This window comes from Ambystoma mexicanum, chromosome 2q (genome assembly GCF_040938575.1).
Source record: "Ambystoma mexicanum isolate Mex_15411 chromosome 2q, UKY_AmexF1_1, whole genome shotgun sequence".
NCBI classification, from domain to species: Eukaryota; Metazoa; Chordata; class Amphibia; order Caudata; family Ambystomatidae; genus Ambystoma; species Ambystoma mexicanum.
In genome coordinates this window covers 1,227,322,818-1,227,338,317 of record NC_090924.1, presented here as the reverse complement: position 1 = coordinate 1,227,338,317, position 15,500 = coordinate 1,227,322,818, and the positions used below count along the sequence as shown (strand labels likewise).

The 15,500-nt window shown below is 39.5% G+C and overlaps 1 protein-coding gene across 1 annotated transcript in view; it reads left to right on the top strand.

The window, feature by feature from the left end:
* The window catches only part of SCIN (scinderin), a 535,504-nt gene that overhangs the window by 58,694 nt on the left and 461,310 nt on the right, over positions 1 to 15,500 (top strand). The window contains exon 2 of the mRNA XM_069648620.1: positions 9,628 to 9,782. Coding sequence (XP_069504721.1) covers positions 9,628 to 9,782 — 155 coding nt within the window. The remainder of the gene's footprint in view (positions 1 to 9,627; positions 9,783 to 15,500) is intronic.

The window sequence follows — 15,500 nt, the reverse complement described above, 5'->3', positions numbered from 1 at the left end:
ACATTTGTGTAAATTCTGGAAAAGTTAGAGGTTGTATTCTGGATGAAAAGGGCAGAATTCTGTCAGAAGTGGACACAACATCTTACAAAGACAGGGATCAGATGGTTTGGTGCTACAGAAAATATGTTAACTGGATATATAATATTAGAAACATTGTACATAGATAATACGCATTTGGATCAAAAATAGAGTTGTGTGCAAAGTGACAAGGGGAGTGTTCTTTCTGTATGCCATAAAATTGACACCGGATGACTCACAACTCTGTTCTCCAGTGAGAGCACAGAAAATCTGCTAACCTATCAGGATCTTCAGAGGGTTGGGCATAGAAAGTTAGCCTTCCAACCCACTTTCAAAAGACATGAAAAGAGCCACTGAGACTCAGAGACACTCACTTCCCACTTCAAAGTGATTTCCTGCAAAGCGCTTTGCCAGAAGACTCCAGAACCAGAACTTAGAATTCAGACTTCAAATCCAGAAGAATCCAGAACCAGAACTTAGAATCCAGAATTCAGAACTTGTATCAGAGAGGCCTAGTCCACAAGCTGAATCCTTCAGAGGCCTCAGAATCCAGCAATCTAACCAAACTATTCAACAGCCGGGCGAGCTGTTTGATTCTGGCCTAGAACCCTGTGCCAGAGCCCAGAAAGCAGAGCTGTATCCAGACCGCCGTGCAGTGCCGATAGAAGACCAGACCCAGACCGCTGTGCAGTGCCAGAACGTTTGCCAAAACCAGAGACCCAGACCAGATCGATGTGAGCAGAGCCGGTACCAGAGACCGTCCATGGCGAGTGAAGCCCAAACATGACCAGATCTTGACGCCTATTTCAAATTTATAGTGTGAGTACCCACAGTTTAAAATAATCTAATTCAAACCATTTCAACCTATTTAGAACTGCATAGAAATTGTGTGTCCATTCTGTGATTTCAAACCTGGGAAAGTGTCATTTGCCATTTGAATCTTACTTTATTTCTGAAAATCCACCTCCACAAAATCGATTTAACTTTCATTTGAAAGCTAAGATCCCCAGCTTTCCAACAAGCCTAAAACCGACTTTCTACTCCTTATTGTTTTTCCGTAATCGCGCTTTACGCACTCGGAAAAAGTGCCACGAATTGCAATTTGAATCAAATTTCTCCACCTGTCAAAATCGCTGTCTTTTGCTTGCAACTGCTGAAATCCGTTTTCAACCTGATAATCCATCATGAATCACTGATAGTGTTGACCTGAACCAATCTTAAGTACCTATCACCTACCCTGAATCTCCTATAGGGAATTAAAATCATTTTTAGCATATTTTCACTTCTTTGCAAATCACATTTAAAGTATTTTTGCCTGTGTTTTAAAATCATCCCTGTTGCTCTAAGCTTGCTAGGGGGGAACTGAATTGGTATTGCATTTGATTGTATTCCTGAAAATTGTGTGCTTTTCTTCCAACCCCTTATATTGCATAGGGGGTGTGAATTGTCAAAAGAAAAAGTGATCATATTATTTCTTGTGGAAACCATCTCAGTTATTTCTGTGCTGCATTCTTTTCCATCATTGCATTTCCTTGAACCCATAAAGGCATTCTCAGCTACTTTATCCTCTCTATACCAACTCCTAATAATTAAAAAAGTGTGCTAGTGTAATATTATCAATTGTTGATCACTGTCATATTCATAAGTGTGCTATCAAATATTAATGTATTTATAAAAGTGTGATACATATATATATATATATATATATATATATATATATATATATATATATATATATTGTTTAATTTGTAAAATAAATAGTTTAATTTGCAAAACAAACCTACTTCTTGGCTCAGTGAGGTCAGGGGGATTCAAAGAGAGGGGCGTTACACAAGGGTTTATCATCCACTTGTCATAAAAATATATAATTACGGGCTTCCCTTGGGCATCCCAGACTCGGCATTGACTTAGTTGGAGTGCTGAATTGAAGTCACTTAACAGTTTATCTGTACTACCTAATGTGACACTTACAGCCCTGCGCTGTACTTGAATTTTAACTACCTGTAGCTACCAAATGCGAACATGAACGTTCTGTGGCTCCGGGCTTTGGGGGTGGAAATTCATGTAAAAATAAATAAATACAATGGATACAATTAATTAAATTATTTATCTGTGTTGTAATTCTTTGTCTACCTTCCCATGTCCCCACCCTGTTGCCCTGTGGGCACTTTGAAACAGTTGTTGCAAATTGTATAAGCGCCTAACAAATTACCAATAAATAAATGAATAAAAAAATGTTCTATGGAGTTGCTGTTTGTTGTGTCTGTTGGGAAAAGAGAAAGGTTGTAGTGGAAAGTTATGCAATGTATTTGCATGTATCGTGCATGGGTGTGTCGGTGTGGTTCTAGAGATGATTCTGTTTGATTGTGAGGTGGTACATTAGGTGCGGTTGGAAAGGTTGTGAAAATACAAATGTACAGAGGTGTGATGGTGTTCAGTTAGTGAGGAAGGAAGTCGTAGTGTGATGGAAACTGTATGGTGATTGTGCTGTTTTGAGGAACAGAGTGGGTGTTGCAATGGTGGTGTGTAAATTGGAACAGTAGGTGTGTGAATGGTGGAATATAATGGGCTAGAGTGAAAGAAATGTTGATTTGTAAAGAGTAGTATGGGGTAATATATATAGTGGCACTGTGCTGCTATAATAACATACATATCCCTGGTACATTAATGTTCTTACTTAGTCAGATGTGAAGGGTATTCGTTTTTCGGTTGTTGATTGCAGTGATGTGCTTCTTTCCTGTAATAGTAAAAGAAAGTTAGTGGGGATATGTGGTACTGGGGAAGTACGGTTAGGAAGGAAGGGTCATATTTGTAATGGAAGGAGGGGAGGAGTGGTGGAGAAAAAGTTAATAAAATTGGTGGATGATTCATAATTGTTGCTTTTAGGAGCATTTTTATGAAATTTAAGAAATGTGTATGTGCATTTGCCGAAGCTCTGTAACATTTTGTAAAATCGAAGAAAAGTCGATGGAAAAGATTTGTAGTACAATTTTAAATGGCAGTTGGTGTGTACAAGTTTAATGTGCTACGAGTCTATGCATACTTGCCAACATGATGCTTCCTAATCTGTAGGTGTTTATGTAGTCATAGAGTTTTTGCTTGCATTATGCGACTTACAGTTCCACTTTTAACATTGTGAAAGCTGGAGTACAAGTCACAGATTGTAGAGAAAAAGTAGGACTACATAAGCATCTGAAGATTAGAATGGGTTGTGTTAGGAAGTATACATGCACTATCTCTATATTGAACTGGCACACACTGAGTGCCAATTTCACAAATGGTGTACAGATCTAATTTCTCTGCTTTTAATGTATTTTATGAAAAAGTGACAGTACTTCTGGAAATGCACATATATATTGTTTGGTAAAAGCAGAGTTTTGTGTTTTTCATGAATTTGTGGAAGGATTGGTCAGCTCTTAAGGTGGTGGGTAGGGAGTTCCAAAGTTGGGCCGCCAGGTCCGGAAAGCTACTGCCCCCTGCTCTTTTCAGCTTGAACCTAGGTACTCTCAGGCAGCTGGAGTGGGTAGACCTTGTAGGTTGTGAGAAATTATTCTTGGTGAATTTTTCAGCGAGGTATTGTGTGGCTGCATTGCTGGGACATTTGTAGGTCAGGGGGGCTGTTTTGAGTTGTATTCTGTCCTTGATGGATAACCAGTTGTTGTTATGTCAAACATATAAACATAGAGATGTTCTGTCTCCTGGAGATGCCTAAGACTGCTTTGAGTGCGTTACTCTGGAGAATCTGGAGTTTATTGATGATGTATTTACTGACACCTATGTACAGTGCATTACAGTAATCGATTTATGACAGAATAAGAGCTCTAGTCAACGTCATGCAGCTTTCTGTGGAAATAAAGGGTTTGCAGCCATGCAAGCAGTCGGCGAAGCCGTAGCACTAACTTGTTTGCGCAAGCTCAAGGAGGAGTCTAAAGAGAATCCCAAGATTTTTATCTCTTTATCTACCTTGATGTCGTTGCCATCAATATTGAAAGTGAGATATTGATTACTCAGTTTCTTCTGATTGGATGGAGTGGCTAGGAGTAGCATCTCAGTCTTCTCATCATTCAGGCACAGACCATGTGTGGCCATCCAGGCCTGAATTATGAGATAGATTTTGTTAACCAGTGCTAGATCAGTCTCGTAGTTGCCTGTCAGAGGTATGAGAATCTGGGTATCATCTGCATAGTTAGTGTAGGTGACACCCAGATAGTCTAAGTCATCAAACAGTGGTTTGGTGAACACATTATACATGGTTGGTAATACACAAGATCCTTGCTGGACTCCGCAAGTTATGGGTATAGGATCAGCTGTGGCCGATGATGAAAAAACTCACATTGATCTGTTGTTTAAGAAAGATTGGATCCATGCTGTAGCTTTTGTTGAAAAATGGGCCGCTGATGAAAGATGTTTGCAAAGCACCTTATAATCGACCAAGTCAAAGGCGGCTGACAGATCCAACAGAAGCAGGAGGGCAGATTTTTCTTTGTCTTTGAAGTCTTTAATGTAGGTCTTCAGGTCAATCATGGCTGTTTCTGTGCCATGTTGGGGTCTGAAGCCGGATTGTCGGACTGCTAGTAAGTTATTGGTCTCCAAGTATGATTGAATCTGGATATAGGCGACTTTATCGATGATCTTTAAAAGGAAGGGGACAGTTGTGATGGGTCTAAAGTTGGTAGGGATACTTGAGTCTAGAGAGGGTTTCTTTAGAAGTGGGAGTACCCATGAGTTCTTTCAGATTGGTGGGGACAGTACATGTGCGAAAGGATTAGTTGATAAGCGCTGTGATAAAGGGGGCTAATTCACTGGCAGATTCTTTAATGGTTGATGCAGAGCAAGAATCTCCTTGGCAATTGGAAGGTTTGAGTGAAGCTTTAATGTTTTCCACTTCTAGGGTGGATACTTGGGAGAATTTAAAATGTTGAGGAGGTTTAGGATGGTCAGGACTAGTTTTTGAGATGTTTACTTGAGTTGGGGGGTTGCTTCTTTTCGCAGCTATTTTATTTTGGAGTAGAGCGATCTTGTTAGCTAGTGCATCTTGTATCGTGGTGCACCAAGTTTTGTCCTTGATAGAGTTATCTGATGGAGGGGTGGGAGATTCCAATTATCTTAATATTGTTAAGAGTTCTCTGGTACTCGAGCTGGCTTTGTCAATCCTATCGTTGTAGGTGTCATGTTTGACTAATAGAATTTCATTTTTGTAATTAGCTGTGATTTTGAGTAAGTTGTCTTTTTTGGTTGGAGTGGGTTTATTTTTCCAGGTCATTTCAAATTTCCTTTTTTCATTTCGTAGGGCTTTGAGTTTGGGTGTGAACCAAGTGTTCATGTGTGCTTTAGGTTTACGTTTACGCAGTTTGAGAGGACTTGACAATACTACTTGCTCTCATTGGGTGCTCATTGTTGTACTACAATGTCCATGCATGTTCTTGTATTGACTCATGTACCTTAGAGTGACTTGTGACAGGGGATATTGAACATGAGCTGAATGAAACCTTCGATTTACCAAATTTAAATCAGGTTTTCTGATTGCACAGAGTAAGTGCACCCGATGGCATGTGTTTAGCTCCCATCTGTCGAGAGACAGACACTCGGCCTCATTACAGGTTTGGTGGTAGCCGTGCCCTTACTATGGGCACGGCTACTGCCAAACTCGCTACCGGCCCTGTCACCTGCTTATGGGCCATTACCGGCCCATTACGAGATGAATGGCTGGTAATTGCCCATTCACGGGTGCCGGTATGGCAGGCCTCCCGATCCCCATTCTAACCCATAGGGCAGAATGGGGATCGGAAGCATGGTTGCACTGGCACTGTTAATAATGGTGCCGGTGCAATCATGAGTTATGCTCGCGGGTGCCAGCCCGGCACCGGCAAGCAGGACTCGTAATGTGGCAGAGAGGTAACAACGGCACCAGTAGCATTACCGGTGCCGTTGTTGCCTTTCCGCCTTATTCATAATGAGGCCCACTGAATGGTATGTCAAATTCCTCTCCTAGGAATATCTGCTGCTCCCCCAAAGAAAATTAAGATATGCTTGACTCTCCAAGAAGCTGCTGTCAGTGATTCATACCTCCTACTAATTCTTTTCACGGGTTTCACCTGATGTCACTTGTCTTGTCCACTCACATCAAGAGATGGACACTGACTGATGTGTCAGTCGCTGCCTCCCTAAATCTCTGCTGCTCCCTCCCAGCAAAATCTGGAGAGACTTTCTTTCCCACAAGCTGCCCTCAGTAATGATTCCTGGTTCCTACCGTAATCTCTTCTGCTCTGTTTCTTTAAAATCAGGTATGCATGGTTCTCCCTCCATCTGCCTTTATGGATGCATGTTTCCTCCCACTCCTCCTACCAGGTGTCACACAGTGGCATATGTCACATCCACTTACTTTAAGACACAGACACTGACTGATGTGTTTTCCACCACCTTTCCAAATCTCATCTGCTCCCTTCCAGCAAAATCAGGCAAGTCCATTTCTCCCAAAGGCTGCAAAAATTGATTCCTTTCACCAATCTCTCGTCGTTCCAGGTGTCACCTGATGGTACATGTCTCCTCCACTGCCTTCAAGAGACTGAAACTGATGGGTGTATCACCTACCACCCCAATTCACCACTCCAAATCGCTGAAAGTGTCACACAGTGCTGTCTATGCAGACCCAACCCTAAATCTCACTTGCTGACTTTGGGCCATTCACTCTCTACTTGTCGCTACTCTTCTTTCTACAACTACCATTAATACATTTCAGTGTATTAAACCTTTCCCAAATAGTTAAACCTCCATCCAGAAATGACCTTCAAACTCTCTGAAAAATATCTGAGACTGAAACAAAGTCCCCCTGGAAGTGACGTGTACAAATTGCAGACCGACATTTCAACATGTTTTTAAAGTTTCATCCTTATTAACTCCTCCAAAAGTCATGTGATTTTGGGTTTGTTGTGAGAAAGTTCATCAAGGCCCATTTGTTATATTTGCATTTTTAGTACCTATTTTTGTGTCATCATTTATCTCACATATTTATCTACTTTAATCATTCCCTTTTTACCCTTTTTGTTTGTTACATCATGTATTAATTTGTTCACGGGTACTTTGTAGACGTGTCTGTTCCGTTTGTGTTTAATGCAGAGGTGTTGCCTTTCATCATTCCTCAGAATGCATTAGGACGAAGTCTATTCCATTTGCTGAAGAATAAAAATATGCAAGGAATTCTGCCATGTATAGTCCCCTTATGTAAAGGGCAAAGAGGAAGAAAGGAACAGGCGCAAAGTCATACACTGAGAAGTTCTTATTGCTCATAAATTACATTTGAAGCTGAGCCACATTATTCACCTAATGTTGTGCATGTGATGCGTTATGTGTCTAAACACATAAGCACAACACATAATAAGTGTAACCAAAACGCAGATGCTGTTGCAGAGGAATTCCAAAATGTTAGATTGAAAGGGCAAAGGGTTGAAAAGGAAAGGATATACTTGTTCAAATCTTCCTTGTACAGTCTAAGCTTCATCACCTGTGCACTAGATTTAATTGTCCAATATGTCATCCAGTCTCATCTTTTTCCAACTACATTGTGTATTAGCAACTATCTGACTACACTTTGAGTTTTCATGACTACATCCTCACATTTCCTAACCCTCTTGTGCACTAAAATCTGTTACTGATTATACTGTAATATACAAGGGTGCATATTTTCCTACCAGGCCTCTCGCAACATCAGTGATGAAGGCATTGCAGTGGCACTGTGTTAATACTAATTAACCTGTCATCACATTTTCCACACCTTTGGTCCAACCATGGATTCATTTCGTGAGGCTTCTGATCTCTGTGACCTCCAATGAGGCAACACAGCTTAGTAGTGAGTTGGTAATTTAGAGCAGTACCAATGGCCCTGTCGAAAGCCAGCCCCAGTCGAAGGAATTATTTCAGTGTGTTTTGACAGACCTTTATTTATTTTTCCCTGTTGCTCCTGTATTTCCACTGCTTACAGATATTCTATCAATATTTATTTCACAAATGTTTCCAGTAATTCTCCCCAACCAATTGGAAGTATGGTTTTCTATTGTTGTCAGGCTCACTCCTGTGTTAAATCATACAAGTCTGACTAGTATTGCTATTCACTGGTTGTGAGGTAGTCAGAGACTTGTTATTTATAATCTGTAATGATATGATATGATAGGTTATTTATAACGCGCATAATACCCAGAGGTTTCTAAGCGCGGACCCGGGGATCAGACCTGTGTGGTTCTGTGTAAACTTGTTTTCAAGGCATGCACTTTGCCCCTGAGCTATCCTCCCAAGAGCTGCACACATGAGAACATCTGCTCCTGAGCGCTGAGTCACAGGTTGAACAGAGAGGGATTGCTTCTGTGCTTCTAGACTATCCAGGCTCCATTATTTGCTAACATTGGTGGCCTCAAGCCTCTCCAAGAGACCTTTGGTTCTTGGTTTGATAGTATGACTGAGTTCAGTGGAGCATAGACTGGCTCCTCACCATTGTGAACCATTTGAGCTAATTGCAAGCATTTGATATATTGCTTCAGAATCAACGTGTGAAAAACGAGGGTCATGATACCAATTGGGTTGCAAAATACAAAAACAGACAAACCACTGCCAACTACTCAGACAATCCCTTGATTTCCAAGGGACCCCCTTCCTATCCTTCTCTGCGTTGCTCCAACTCCTCCAATCATAGAGCACTGTTATCCATTACACTCTTGGCCAATCCAACAACCCCCCTGGCTCCCGCCAAATCATAAGAACTTTGCTAAAATGATAAGGCCTTCAACGTATCCATCCCCCCTCTTACTTCAAACACAGATGATCTTTCCATTCCACCCAAATATTCAACTATTTATCGCAACACCTTCTTCTCTGGAATCCTAGACTATATGACCATCACTAGGATCACCAACTACTAATATGCGTTTCACCAAAGGATGATCACCACAGCTGTGCCTGTAATGACCCATCATATCCTACAAAAGTCTTAGTATATAGGATGGCCATCTTAGGGATCAGGGACAGCACAGCCTTTATGTTCTATACATCTAAGCAGAGAAGAGTAAAGGTCTGTTTACTGCACTGAAACATCTGTATTTCCTGGTGAGGTCTGGCTGTAAGAAAAGGTGAAGATGGAAAAGTAGGCTCATGCAGATGAATTGATAGGTCCTAGATTTGCAAGTCCTGCATGCTTTTAGGGGTGCAATATCATGTTACGCTATGTTAGATTATGATAGTTCTCCTAATGCTCCAATGTGTAGCTCAGCCAATGGCATGCTAAAGCAGCCTAGTTCTTCATGCAGCGTTAAGAGGGCTGTGTCAAAATGTATTCAAATAGCGTATGTGGGCATTTAAAATGGTTTCCTCTGATTACCTGACGACCTGCGCCTTACTCTTGTTTTCAATCGCAAATGTGCCACAGTGAAATATTGTGTGTCCAGCATTAATTTCATTAATTTCAGATGTCTCTGAATAACAAGGTTCTCTTTCAATTGTGTGCATGAATTGAATTGAAGCTTGCTTTCGTGGGGGGTCATTCAATAGCAAGAACGTTTTGCAACATTTGAAGTAACTATGTGCCAAAATATAAAATGTATATACTTACTCTACTCTTTCTAGGAAAAGAATGCAGCCAAGATGAGAGCACAGCTGCCGCCATTTTTGCAGTTCAACTGGATGACTACCTTGGAGGGAAACCGGTGCAGTTTAGGGAAATCCAAGGTTACGAATCTAACACGTTTGTTGGCTATTTCAAGGGAGGAATACAATACAAGGTGGGTAGATAGTTACAAAATAATAACGCACCAGTTTTTTTTTAATTATTTCTATTCATGTAAGTAGGTAAATTACACATGCTGGCGGCCTAGACATGTATTGCCAATTTGTCTTTATTATTATTTATTTTTTTACTGGGGTTCTATATACTGAAATGTCTTCATGGGCACCACAGAGCTGGCAATTGTAAAATGAGAAAGGCACAATATGCATGAGATACGCCACATACATTCTTAAATAGAATACAACGTTGTAAAGAAGTATCTCTAGATAGGAGCTATAAAATAAGAAATCTACACTTGCAGTTCATTTTTGTACAGTAAGTTCAGTTACCAGGATCATTCGGCAAGGGTATTCATCAGGTGGTGGGGGCAGTTAGTAAAATGGCATAATCCATTATCTGAAGAGCAGGGTCATAATCTCTGTTGTGAAACACTGATTCAAGGCGGTGAGTCTGAAGTGACCAGCTATGCTGCTCAAGAGTGAAAGGGTGTTTTCTTTCTTCCCCTTTTCTTGTTTTCTTGTGCTAACCTGGCCATGACACTTAGTTGTTCTGCTATGTAGGATGAGGCTTTGACCATCATGGCCCTATGTTAGATGCAGGATGTCAGAAAGGTAAGGTTTATTTGCAGGGGAGATGGTGGCACTTTTTCTGCATGGGTTTGAAGTTGTAGAAGTTCTTCATTTCAGGAATGAGACTTCTATGACATGTACTTTATGTGAAATATGTACTGCTTTTCTGAAGAGGTGTGTTACCTGGAAGACATACCAAACAACTTATTTGTTTTGCATAAATCACCCCGATTGGGATGGGTATGCCCAGACGTGGGTCACAAACCTGAAGGGTCTAGAGACCCAAGGTACCTCTCACGCATGAAGCCCAATGAGGCCGAAAAAATGTTTGGGGATGTTTGTGGTCTTGTGCAGAAGGGATGTGACCTAGCAGTTTGGGCTGGACCGCCTCTTTTGAAGTGGCACCACGCCTGATTTTCATATGGTCTTTCCCCTTGTGTAATGGCTTGGCAGGCTGAAGAACGATGATCTGGATGTTTGCCCAGAGCAATGCAAGAAGTTAGGATTAATTCCAAACCTTTCATCCATCATCTCTTTTGTTTTACATGGAAGACATTGCAATGGCATAAAGTTCCCGTACCTGTTAGAAAACCTTTGGTTTGCCAAATGAATCAGGTCTATTCCATTTGCAAAATGTGTTGAGTATGTTCGACTATGAAACACCTTTCCTTTGTTACAACTAGAAGTAAAGTCATCTCTCTTCTGTAGCTGACTCCCAATGTACAACAAAAGGGGGGAGATGCCAACTCAGATTGCTACACATCTTTCAGAAGGAGTGCATAGTTAGTTTGCTTTTTCAAGATATGTTTGTCAATACATTGCTGATTAATTCAATGTCATATTAAGTGTTTATCTCCTTCCCATTACATTGTTTATCATAATATCCACCACTGAAATGCTGTTAAATGCATTTGAATCCTGTTCCAGTATGCTTCATGGGGTGTAGTCTATTAATAAAACATCACATTTAGGTTGTAAAATGTCTTCACAAAAACATCTCTTTTTACCTATACTGCATAAAGAGCAAACCACTATTATAGAATCATAGTTGCCTCCCACAACCCTTAAAAAGTATACAAGAATAAAACAGGAAAACATGGAAATCCATTTTTGTGACAACACATGTTTTTATTTATAATCAGATTGAAAATGCTGTTAAAAAAGTTGTCCACACAACTCATGATTTGAGAATATTTGCCAAATCGGCTGAAGGAGGTAATTCTGATCTGTTTTAGTAGGAATCTGGGTGCTGCTTTTGTGGTTTGCCCGTTGAGTAAATCATGGCTCTATAATAGTGGTTTGAAGAGTATGCAGTATGAAAGACTTCACCATTTTGTTAAAAATGGTTTGTCAAAAAATATGTTTTAATGACAAAATCCATATAATATAAAGTACATTCTGAAATAGGTGGTGCATGCGTGGAACAGCTCTTAATTTACAGAGCTATACCCTGACGAATAATCAATAGGATTTCAAGGAGAAGAAGAGTTCAAACATGATCTAATGTGAATTAATATAAAAACAATTAGGTTAAAACACAAAACGGGTTGTTCACGCCTTCGAGAAGAACTATTGTGAACATCTGTGTCATTACTTCATCCCATCTGATGTGCTTACTTGCAACGGTTTTCAACAGCGAACATCAGAACCAAACACTGACATTGAGATCTAAAAGTTTGTAAACCATTAGGCCGGCACTTTTAGTTGAGTTGCTAAAAGAACATAAATGTAAATTGATTTAAAAGAAAGATATGATTCAAAGAAATTACATAGCCGATTGATAAGCAAGCTGAACATATGGAATGTTCTAAAGAACCATAGAAAATTATTGCAATTTTAGATCAACACTGTAGGTAGCATGCTCAACCATTTGCATGCCTTTAGATCTTTTAAGATGTAATCAGATAGCTGGAAAAAAGTGCCATTTTGCATCTAGGTTGTTGGTGTAAAGAACTGGAACATTAATCTGTGCCAGGAATTATGTCCAAATAATGTGTTTCTCACCATCGCAGTCTGGGGTCTAAATATCAACCACAAGCCAGCTCACTAAAATAGCTGAATTATTTACTAAAGATGCATATTAACTTGAACTGTAATTATAGAGAAATAACAGAGTATCATCCTATAAAGAAAATTGGATCATGAATAGGGATCATCAATAATATTATGCTGCAACAGTAAAGGGTGTATCCTTAAATGGCAGCTGTGATTCAATATAGTGTATATTACTTGTCTTGTTGATTTAGAAACTGTCATTGAAATCTGTTCTATACTGTCTTATTTAGGAATACTGATAATGGCTAGCGACTAGCATAAACCACTCAATTATACAAATACATTGTATGAACATAATTGCACAAAATGAATCCCCAGTGAATGGTCGTCATGGATACTATCCTAGAACCTAGGTATGTGATAAAGGAGACGCTTGCTAGGCTCTCATTAATGCTTAGTGTTTGTGTGAATTGGTATATGTAACCAAATACAGTTGCTCACCGTGCCGTTTGAAGCCGCTGCTTGGATAGGCTTGCTTTTGATTAGGCTGCACAGATGAACATATATTGTTTACATAGAAGATACAGGGATGTTGTGCTGTTATGGGACACATGCCTTGTTTTTCAGGTAAACATTGTTGCTTTCCTGTGTGATACACCAAATCAATTCTTCATTTTGATCGACTCTCTAAATCAGAGTTTGCTCTAGCAGTTTGTTGTGTTTATTTTGTATATTGATAAATGTATTTGCTTATAGATTATATTACCAATGGACTTTATACGTTACGCTTAAAAGATGTACATAAAAATGGTCTGGTTCACAAAAAGCGTACTTACGCCTGATTCAAAGTGAGTTAGATAGGAGTAAATTCGAGTTACTCACAGTAACTTATTTGTGAATCAAATAGCCCTCTTGAGGTTTAAGTCAAAGGTTGGTCAGACTTACTTCGTTGTGAATCTTCCCCATAGCTTTGAAAGAAAGTTTCAACATAATACTTCAGATGATCAATTAGCCAGGATAAATACAGGGCTGCATGAAAGACATAAAGGCAGGCAGACACTATTCCCAAAACAACAATTTAAACATTCAGATCTCAGTGCAGGGTTCTCATCATTAGCATTAACGTTTTCAACTGAAATGGAATATAAATGTATAATCCTGAGAAAGGAATTAACTTAACTTCCCGACGGTGGCCCCCACACTCTGGAACTCCCTACCTCCCCACATCAGGCTTATTGATCCTTAAACGATCCTCTTTGTCTGACTGTATAAACCCACTGCTGCTGTGTTACCATGCAACCTTTGACTCTGCAATGTGAACAAGTTTGATCTGGGTGGCTTCATTGTAACCCTTAAGCAAGCCATCTTAAGCTCTGATATAGTGCCTTGATGCCCACGGGCTGTAGTGTGCTCTACAAATCTAAATAAATAAATAAATAAATAAATAAATAAATAAATAAATAAATAAATAAATAAATAAACTTTCCACACAGAAAGGGGCAGTGCAAACATTTCGCTTTTAGGGACAGGATTCACCAGATAACAAGGACACAACAGTGAAAGCCTGGAGTATAAGAAAAGGATGACACACTCTTCGTTGATACAGCCACAATATTTAATATTTTAGATCTCACATTAACATCAGCTGAAATGAAAGTACTGAATACAAGATTTTCATTTCTTCAAACAGTCAAAAACAAAGAATGTGCCACAATTGTTGATATGTTTACATTTGTTTGCAAAATTAATGACAGTATTTATTTTTCTAAAAACGAACATACGTGAAAGACGAACCGCAAAATATGAATTGCATACTTTTTCTCCTAATAAAACATATTAAACAATGGCAACATTCATGAAGGTAACACAAATGATTCAAAGGAATTACATAATTATTAGAGCGTACACTATCAAAATAAGACATGCAATATGGAGGCCTGAGGACCTCAAAACTGATGACCATCTAGAAATAAGAAGCATGGACATAGGGAGAACTATCGTTTCATGGGCCGCAAAGTGCTGTAAACAACTATGGATAAGAGGTAGTTATTAGAGGAAGCAATTTATGAGAAACTTAAATGGACCCAATAGATGAAATTTTGGAGTGAATTAAAAAAGCAGTGGTAATGATATGCAATTATATTGACATGATTCTGCACTCATTGCTGGCCAAGTGTCAACATCACCTAAAGACAATGAAGATTTTATTTTTGCACTTGGATGATTAATATGAGCAACATTTTTATGACCTTGAATGGAATTAGTTTATATGCAAACCTACAACATGTTTACGTAATCCAAGAGGCGAGAGAAGCACTAGCTCGTCGTGGTCAAAGTGATGTGGATAAAACACAGAGTGGCTTAAAGGGAAAATGGACAATGACCTGAGGGTGGGCAAGAGTGCCCAGGGTCGGCAATTTTTGGGTGAACGTGAACCATATCAATGAACCTGTTCACTCTGCAGCTGGTAGTTTGCATGAATGTTACTGGCCCAATGTGCACAAATGTGCTTCAACTTGTGCCTTTTCCCACATATTTCTCCAAAGCGATCACCGCTAGGCATTTCGCAAACCGTTCGCAATGAAATGCATCTTCATTTATAAATTTGTATCAATTGGTGTCAGGAAACATTTTTAATATCAATCTGACCTGGATGTGAATCATGGATATTTTCTGTTACTTCCTGGAACTGTTTTGAATATTCATTATTTTCATAGTGAGAAGATTGTTTACAAGTAGATGTTAAGATACTACTGTGGGCCATAGCCTCGCCACTTTCATTTATTTATGGCACAGTTTGAAAGGCAGACAGTGGGCAATGGCAATGCGTAGGATCAATCAATATAATACATTACTGAATGTATAAACAATATGCAACAAGTAGTAATACAAATACAATATGATCAGTGGTTTCAACTGCCAGTGTAAAGACTTGCCTTTGAAGATGTATTTAACTCTATCCCCCAGGTGAAACACCCAACACATTTTACTGGCCATACCTTGATCAGATCTTTTCTCCAGCCCCTACAATAGCTACTACTGAGCTCCTTATTGTACAGTGGTTTGGCCACCTTGGTGTCCCTTCCTCAATCCTAATTTCTGTGGCACAACAGTATTTAATAGCCTCTGCTTGGATGAATAAAATCAGG